The sequence below is a fragment of the Toxotes jaculatrix genome, chromosome 21 (assembly GCF_017976425.1).
Source record: "Toxotes jaculatrix isolate fToxJac2 chromosome 21, fToxJac2.pri, whole genome shotgun sequence".
Classification (NCBI taxonomy): Eukaryota; Metazoa; Chordata; class Actinopteri; family Toxotidae; genus Toxotes; species Toxotes jaculatrix.
Genome location: NC_054414.1, coordinates 10,756,251 through 10,765,619, shown reverse-complemented (window position 1 = coordinate 10,765,619; position 9,369 = coordinate 10,756,251). Strand labels below are relative to the sequence as shown.

Below are 9,369 nucleotides of genomic sequence, written 5' to 3'. Positions count from 1 at the left end.
TCACACACATCACCTCACCCCAGAAACTTTGTGCCCGCAAACTCAAGAATGTTTATGGATTTTAAATTTCAGTTTACTTTACCGATGGATTTATATGCAGCATTGAATTAAAAAAAAAAAAAAGAAATTATTTGCCATTAACTATGCCATCTTGCAGCATCTTCATATTTCTTTCATTTTTCTCATGCCCTTCCCTTCACGGTCACAAATCAGGAGTTGAAGGAGGAAGAATAAACTCTATTCATCCCAGTCTATCCACTCTCCCCACCCACAGCAGCCAGGGTCAGAGTCCAACGTACTGCACAGAGCTATCAGGAAACAACAAAAAGCTACTCACTGAGCCAGACAGAACACAAATCCCAGACAAGGATTAGTGATCCCAGTCCTGTTTAAATGTTTGGTTCCCACAAAAATAAGCCCATTTTCTGCAGCTCAGTGCCAGTGTGGCCTTCAAGGGACGGATCCAATTCAGCATTCTTCTTCTATGATTTTTCTCAGCAGTAAACGTCTGTAAAATGAATAAAACCAGGTTTTTACGAGGAGTTCTCAAGCATCGTGTCTTGGATAAAGTTTGCTGGTTCTGTAGAAATATGCAAATCCTCATATCAGTCATAAAAGTATGCATTTGGAATTAAGCTATGCAAATGCAAAACATGGCCCAGACGTTAGCTTTCTTATAGACTTGTACCATGGCAAATCGTAATGGGAATGGTTGCAAAAACTTGCCTATAATGGTCCGGGACTCATAAAACACTGACATTTGTTGAAGAACGAGGAGGCCGGCAAGTGGGTGAGAGATACTGTGTAGAAGTGCAAGGACAACTACTACACAGCCTGCAAAAAAACATAGGTCCTTCCAGTCTGAGAAGGGCTTGTTTTGGACACTTAATATCGTCTCACAGTTTGATTTGCTTACTTAGATCAACAGGCATAACAAATACAGGCCTAGAGGAATGTGCCTTGGTGATATTAGAGACATAATGAGAGCCTGCAAAGAATCTGTGCATTTAATACTCGCACAAATGGTACAAGGTCAGCAGGACCTTCAGTCTGCAGGGGACAGGGGAGGGATGAACCACAGATCACACATTTCACTCATTTTGGAGTCACACTTTGTTTCTAGCTATTTTACAAATTACTATTTCATGTAAAACAACAGTGATAAGTTTATGAAATACAATGTATTGTTATGTAGTATTGTTATATCTCAGATTAGCGGTTTCCAAGACTCCTTACAGAAAAACAGTCAGGGTACTTTGTCATTTTTCAGATGCCTGAGTTGTTATCAGTCTCACCAAAGACACGTTGTCTGAAAAATAAATACAGATTTGTGCAGCAGGACTTTGTTTCACTGGGAACCAGTGGACAACACCTACTTGTATATAAAGCAGCTAAAATTAATTGCACCAGCTGCAACAGTTAAATGTAACTCAAGTACTAATACATTAGTATTTACACTCAGCTGATAATACTAGAGCTTTTATATAAGCAGGAGTTTGTAGGCAGGGATTTTGACTTGTAATGGAGTATTCTTATTGTTGTAGTAGTGCTATTACTAAAGGGTCTGAATACTTCTTGTACCACTGCCTTTGAATAAATGAACTGAATTACGAGCTGTGCATGGAGAAAACTGATTACCAGACCTGAAATATACCCAGGTGCAAAGAACGGCTGAAGGTTGTATTGACAGTGGAAAGCATGCCAGTTTTTTTTGTTTTTTTTTTGATGCTGTGGTCCAGAGCTCGTGATGGTTTGTGTCGGAAGTACCATGATGACTATGAGGTAAAGTTCAGTTCTTAGAAAGCACCTGGTTGAAGTCACTATACCACTTCCTCAAGTACAGAGTTTCTAGAAAGCAAGTTTCCTGTCTCTTTTCATAAATTTTCTCCCATGTTCATAGTCACTGGTGTGTAATAGTATTTTGTTCCTCTTTTTCTACCTACTTCTTTTACCACTAAAACACATAACTGGAGAAGAGAATCACATTTACAGGACAAAAAAACAAGTCTCATATAGAGAAAACAAACACAGCAGAGGCCCATTCTTTATCAACAAAGAATACTTTTATTTGTTCCATTTCATTAAGATTTTTTTGTTTTTTTGGTCAGATATTCGATGTGAGGTGGAGGAAAGTGCACTCAGTAGGAGAGATGATAGTGCACAGGGCAGCAGGCAGGGGGCAGCAGATGAGTGGAGGAAGAGGAGGGACGTGGTTACTAGTAAGGAAGAAGGACACGAACAAACAAAATGATTTACAGAGCAAAAACTGAAGTTAATAGTGCTAATTTCTCTGGAAACAGATACAAGTGAAATGATTGAGCAAGTTAATTTTTCAGCAGCAGACAAAGTATTTGCAGCTTTAAATAGGTCATGGTTTTGTGATACACTGAAATGAGATTTTGTTCATATGGGCATTTCTTCTTTTTGCTTTTTAGATGTTTGTTGCCATAACTGGGCCACAGACACCATTTCGTGAGTATCAGTAGTTAGTAAATATAAACCAATATTAACCATTAACCAATATACACAATGCTGGCCAACAATCAAATAAAATCGTAATACAAAGTGTTTCATGTCTCATGAGGATAATATTTCTATAGTGATTTCAGGAATCTTTTTGCCACCCAGACCAATGACAACCTCTCCGTGTCTTTCGTCCTCTATCTTCCCCCACCCCCATCACAGGCTGTCAGCAAAGCTAAATTTACCCATCATCTCACACACATTCACGCAGCAAACCTTCAACATATACATACACACACATACACACCAGTACTTTTACAAAAGGATCGAGCACAATCTAGCTCTCACACACACACGCACAGTGATTCAGTTTAGGACGGCAAAAACAACACAATGTCCAGTCAAGGCAACGTGTACACACATACTGGCCATTGTTCGCATTCTCATACAGAAATACAAAGGCATGGGCAGAATTTCAAACAGAAACGCATGTAAATGTGTACACAGACACACACACCTGTAAAGTGCACATATGTGAGTGGAACTCTGAGGGGTGAACACATACATGGTATGAATTCAAGAGTGTTCATTAGAGTTTTGCTGAGAGAAAAATAAAAGATATTTGATACAAAAAAAGAAGAAACCTGCTCATTGACAAGCAGGTGCCGATACAGTGTGTAAGGCAGACATGGGTGGAAGTGGAGTGTTTTACATGATGGGGCAGTTATCTGTAAAGCAGCTGGTTGTGTGTGGGTGTCATTTTGAGGAATATTGCAGCCAGAAATGCAACCAAATCAAAAATAATGGGTGTCAAATGAAAACCTAAACACTCATTCTCTCTGTCACACACACACACACACACCTCCTAACCCCAGAATTTATTAGAAACTCTAGATGTAAAAAAAAAAACAAAAACCCTCAATCACTTTCTCCTTTCGCTTACACTAAAAGGCAATCCAGGTGAATGAAAATAATATTTCCATTTTATGACCATCAGGAATATCCCAACCCAAATTAAAAATCAAGTGATCAAAGCAAAACTGTCAACAGAATAAAGCACAAATTGGTCAACAACAACGAAATCAAAACAACTAAGGCAACTTATGAAGAAGAAAATAAAATTCTAAGATGATGATGAAGAATATAAGAAAGAAAAGCAGCAATGGAAACAACAGAGGCACAAAAATAAAGGTGTGATGGTGAGAAAAGAGAAAAAAAAAACACAGTCAGCTAGAATGGCCTCCAAACATAAACCCCCTTCCCCCTCTCTCTAGATAAATCTGCTAGCAGACCCCCCCACCCCCACCCCTTCACAAGGGGCACCTCTCTGTGTCCGCCAGTCCACTTTTGGCACAGATGGACCCTGACACATGCTGTACCACACAGAGTAGGTTCACGATGGCCTGGCAAGTGATTTGGTGCCATCTATTGTCAGCCACCGCAAACTGCCATTTGTTCGTCGTCACTAGTCAAAAACTGGTTCTGAAATCTTTTTTTCCTTCGGCCTGTTTTGCAGTTGTGATAAATGGCAGAAGGATGGTAGTGCACATGTGAGCACAAGGCAAAGTTAAGCAGAATCAATGTTGAAGTTAAGCATCAATGGTGATAAGTGTCATTTAAATTAAAAAAATTTAAATAAAATAAATACAAGAAATTTAAAACAAGAAAGATGTAAACAAAGGCTGCTTTGATGGAAGTTATAGTAGTGTCATGCATGTCATCTGGAAGGCTGAGCTACTTCCGTGTTCAGGTGTCCAGCTGCCCTGATTGGAGGGGTGTGAGGGCGTAGGCGTGGTGAAGAGGCGATGAGTTCCTCCTACTCGACTTTGACTCCCATCTTCTCTGTGTTTAATAAGTAGAGGCTGTCGTCTATCAGGAAACTGGAAGGAGAAGAAAGTAAGGATCATTTATCAGGTATTTATCTGTATTAGTATTCCTTTTATATTCTCTCCTTCCACACACACTAAACACATTAACACTTCCTTAAATGTTTCTCTTCAGTAAAGCTGTGAAACAAAGAGGGTGGAGGGGCAAGTGAGTCGAACCTGTAGAAAAGGAAGTGCACTGGGATGGTGCTGAGGTGCCACACAGCGTGAGCATCTAAGACCCAGAGCAGTGGGGGGAAGTCTAGCAGCTCCAGCAGGGCCAGACCATGAAGCAGCAGCACCACCAGGCCGCACTTCCACCAGTATGGCAGGGTCCGCCTGTTCTGCCAGCACCAACACAGCCACCACAGGAGGTTTACCATGCCTGAGAAAGATGAGATGGAGAGATAATAGAGTCAGGGAGTAGCTGTTTGGTGGAAATATGGCAGCAGAGTATGAAGTGACAAAAGAGGAGGCTGGGTAAATATAAACTCTGAAAAGAAAATGCATCAATATAAGAGTAAAGGAGTGAGATTTCCTTGGGATCCATTGGCATTTAAAGAGTGAAGACAAATGTAATAATTTAATGGGACTTTGGAGCATCTACTGTACCGATGGTGGCGTTAGCAGCCATGTTGTAGCCGTAGTCAAAGCTGACAAAGGTCAAGTAGGACACATGCGAGGTAAAGGCCAAGATAAGCAGGACTCCCACCATGCTGGACACCCCAGGTCGCCTCAGACCCAGTGTTCTGGCAAACAGAGGAGACAGTGTGAGCAGAAATAATGTCATTAGAGAAAATGTTACATGACTGTCCAGGCACAATTTTTACTCAATGCTTGCCGGCTTCTGGAAATCATTAGGGCTCATTTAAATACTCACTATTTTTTAACCAGAAATATTAAAACTTCATCCAGAAAACAAAAACAGACAGAAATGATAGCTAGGATCAGTGATTACTAGAGCTCCAACTTCTGTCCAACAACAGAAGCAGGTTCACATGGAAAACCTATTTTAGAGCTTACCTGACGCAGCATAGGTAGATTGAGTAGAGAATGACTGCTGTCGCACAGAAATAGTCCATTTTCTGAAAGAGAAAAACATGCAGAGACATTTACTGACATTGGAAATCAACATCAAAGATCAAGAGAAAAAAAAAAACTTGTGCCTGTCGTACAGAAAATATAGCTCACACAGCTGGAGGGCTGGTCAGCAACAGCATTAGGATGTTAATGATTAGTTGATCTCTATGGGGGGCTGCACGGTGGTTAGCACTGTCGCCTAACAGCAAGAGGGTTCCAGGTTCAAACACAGTCTGGTCTGTGTGGAGTTTGCATGTTCTCCCTGTCTCCCTGCCTGCGTGGGTTTTCTTCAGGTTTGCTCCCACAATCCCAAAAACCTGCACATTTGGTTAACTGGCTACTCTGGTTGTCTGTCTTTGTGTGTCGGCCCTGCGATTGACTAGCGATCAGTCCAGGGTGTACCACACCTCTAGGCCATAGTCAGCTGGGATAGGCTCCAGCTCCCCCGTAACCCTGATGGATCAAGCAGTATAGAAAATGAATGCATGAACTCAATGGCCAATAAAAAAGCCAAACACCCATCTCAGCAGGTGCTCTAGATATTTTAGCAGTTTGACATGTGGTGTACAATAAAACCACATCAAGCTGTGTTTCTTTTTAAACCGTTTGTAATAATAGTTCATTAGTCATCTGACTTCCTGGAACGTAAAAAGCAGGGTTGCTTTTTGATGCTCTCAGCTCTTTGATTTGGTTTGATGGTCTGCATAGTGAAATCCAACAGCTCTCACCAACGCTCTGTACAAACAGCGAGCAGCTTACTGCCAGCTCTTGAGTTGACTCAAAAATTACTTAACGCAGCTTCAAGTTGACTGAAACTCTAAGCACATAACATCCATTACCTCAGTGAGATAGGTGTCCCGGGTGTGAAAGACTGTGGACCAGAACCAGGCATTAAGAGACACCTAAAGAAACACAGACAGGGTCTTGTTACATAGTAATGTAAAGACAGAGTAGTACTGGTGTATTTCTGCGAGAATCCAACTCACCAGAGAGAAGGCGTTGATGGTGTGGTACATGGGGCTCTGGCGTGGCACCGTGCTCCGATAGCGCAGCAGCATGAGAAGGCAAGCCAGGCCATTAAGCAGAGAGGCCAGAGCAGATGCTGGTTCCTCAAAACACAGGAAGCGCGCAAATGGCCACTACAAGGAACAAAGCATACAGTAACATTTCATATTCTCAACATTCAAAAGGGTTAAAATGAAACTTGTATGGAAACACTTGGTGATTCTTCTTCCCAGGTCTAAATATATATACTTTCAACAACTAGAAAATCTATTGACCTAAGTGAACAGAATATTAAGATTCTGTGATTAAGCTTGGTGCGATATACACACGGGCCTCTGTAATGAACACAAACCTTGCCGTGGAACTGTGGGACTCTGTACCCCTCAGCCTGGTAAAGGCCCACCGTGGTCCACATGCACTGATAGCGACAGTCGTCACGACATGTCCAACCTGTGACACAGAGAGCGAAGAGAGAGAAGCTTAGGGTGAAAAACCTGCCATTAAAAACAGGTCACAGGCACCGGTTCCCTTTAGGGCTGTAACAAATGATTATTTTCATTATCAATTAATCTGCCAATTATAATTTTGATTTACTGGTCAATTGTTTAGACTGAAGTATTAAAAAGTAGTGAAAAGTTTCTCAGAATAACCTGAAAGGTCATTTACTATGATAAACTGGAAAAAACTAAGCAAAATAATGAATAGATCATCAGAAATGCTCATTATTTGTCCACTGACTGAATAACAACTACTCAGCTTTAGTTCAGTTTTCTTTACTGATAATTAAGTACAAATTATAAACATTAAAATACAGATGGAAACCGTTTTAACAGACAACGTGTTCTTATATTTGAAGCAACAGAAAAGGTGATCACTACAGTCTCAGTCTATCCTCTCTGGTTGGTTTGAGCTGGATTATTTGGTTCCTCTTAACAAGACACATAAATAAATTTGTAATTAGATATGTGTGCCAGTGTGTTGTGTCTTTAAATCCCACACAGATATTAACAATTGTTCATAACTGATCGAGGGTGGAGTTACAATAGGCCCCTCTGTGACTCCTTGTCCAACCTGAAAAACCTGACAGGCTTTCAGCTTTCAAGAGACAGCGGCAGCACATGTTTCATGAAACGTCAAAGATGAGGAAAATAAGCCGGGTCAAAAAACCGTGACACACAAAACAGCACCAGCGGTAGTAAACACAAAGTGTAAAATGTAAACCGCTAGCAAATGTTACGGATATATTATCGCTAAATACTGTTGAAAAACCGGCAGAGTGCTAGCCCGCTAAGTTAGCCTAACTTACCTGCCAACAGCAACAGCCACTCACCTGTCAGCGCCATGTACTGCGGCTGGGCAGACTGGAAGCCCCGTAGTCGAGCTCCGGTGCAGTTGGTCCGGACACATTGCTTCACACAGTCTCGGTAAACCGGCTCCTTGTCGCCTTGGGAGGACTGCACGGTAGTCACCGACATCAGGAGCAGGGCGACGGTCGCCAGAGCGGGGAGTCTGACAGATGTGCAGTGGGGTAACGCCGAGGCCATGGTGGTGGGTCTCGGCCCGTCAGGACTCACAAAGGCACGGCGGGAGGACAGCGGCATCGATGGCTCCCACAGCCGACGGTGCACATTACCACAGGGCCATTCTTAGTTTGGAGTGACAAAGCGGGGCCTGAAATGTTCTGCAGTTACAGTACTGTGCGTCCACCACTCTCCTGCCCTCTCATCAGGGCCAAGCTTCACACTCGCACACTGTATCCGATTTACATTTCCAAAATAAAACGCTTTGGGGAAGCTTTTGGTTCGACCTTACGGTCTCTGGGTGCGACTGACAAATTACAGCTGTAGTATGGCTCTATAATAAACCCTGCCTCTACACTTAGCTTCTAGGAATAATTCATGTTTTGTTAGCGAACTTATTTGGTAGATTCAGCACCGGTATTTTTTACGACATATTGTGGACTTTTATTTTGAAGGCGGAACGTTTTGTTTTAAGCAGTTTTACATCCTGTTTCGGATAGAACGTCACTAGGTCACATGATTCATTGATCTTGGTCATAGACCGTAAAAAAAAGATCTTGGTACATACGCATCAATACATTTTTTATATTGAATTAGTTTTTTGTTTATTAAAGTACAGACTAGTATTATTATCATTATTATTATTATTGTTGTTATATAGCAGTAATAATCTGCAAATGGTAACAGATATTACTATAATAAAACACAATATAAGTTAATATCTGGGAGGATTAAAACCCCATTAACACCTTGGGTGACACACATGCTGATGCCATTTTTCTCTAACACACTTGTACACTTTGTAAGGAACTGTTGATGGCTTCAACATTGGTCTTGGATTTGTGTGGAATTCGGCGTAACTTTAACTGCTGTCTTCCCTGCCATGGGAAATGTCTCTTACTTTGAATATGCAAGTATTTTCTCTGTCTTATTTGTCACTGTTGTTCATTGTTGGCCACTTCCCACAGTTGCCACTTGCCTTTCTTTATTTTGTCCCTCTGTCCTGTACATTTCGGGTCATGAGTTGATGCTGTGTGGAGAAATGATCTGAGAAATGGCTTGTTTTATAAAAATGTCACTGGAATTTATCTTGATGTACAATATTTGCTTTTTTATATGCTGGGACCATGAATAGACCTTGAAGTTCAGTAGTTTTGACCAACACTTTTCCACAATTATTAATAGCCATTTGAAAGTACCCTATGCAGACCTTGCTAATGCTTGACCATATGCATATTACAGTCAGTGCGCAGTCAGTGCTCTACAGGGCTGTCCACAGTCAGCCTGCTTTCACCCATACCCCCACTTAAACCAACAGACACGGTGTTGTACGAAAGATAATGGATTTTATTTTTACTTCTTTCTTTGTTACAGTGGAGACACAGACACAGTCACAACAACAGGAGAGAAACAGCAGTGAGAGGGAGGAAGAAGAG

The 9,369-nt window shown here is 41.5% G+C and overlaps 1 protein-coding gene across 1 annotated transcript; it reads right to left on the bottom strand.

The window, feature by feature from the left end:
- Nucleotides 1–2,058: 2,058 nt before the first annotated feature.
- pgap3 (post-GPI attachment to proteins phospholipase 3) lies at nt 2,059–8,150 on the bottom strand. The gene is made up of 8 exons (XM_041066889.1): nt 7,744–8,150; nt 6,766–6,863; nt 6,395–6,547; nt 6,248–6,310; nt 5,352–5,413; nt 4,941–5,077; nt 4,509–4,713; nt 2,059–4,343 (listed from the first exon to the last, which is right to left on the bottom strand). The coding sequence occupies exons 1-8, from the start codon at nt 8,012–8,014 to the stop codon at nt 4,280–4,282; spliced, it is 1,053 nt and encodes a 350-aa protein (XP_040922823.1). The 5' UTR covers nt 8,015–8,150; the 3' UTR covers nt 2,059–4,279.
- Between the last annotated feature and the right edge of the window lie 1,219 nt (nt 8,151–9,369).

Coding starts and splice junctions, on each gene's coding strand:
- pgap3 (XM_041066889.1), bottom strand. CDS start 8,014: ATGCCGCTGTCCTCCCGCCGTGCCTTTGTGAGTCCTGACGGGCCGAGA. Junction 6,864..7,743: donor GCAGTACATGGCGCTGACAG/GTGAGTGGCTGT, acceptor TCTGTGTCACAG/GTTGGACATGTCGTGACGAC. Junction 6,311..6,394: donor CCATCAACGCCTTCTCTCTG/GTGAGTTGGATT, acceptor GTGTTTCTTTAG/GTGTCTCTTAATGCCTGGTT.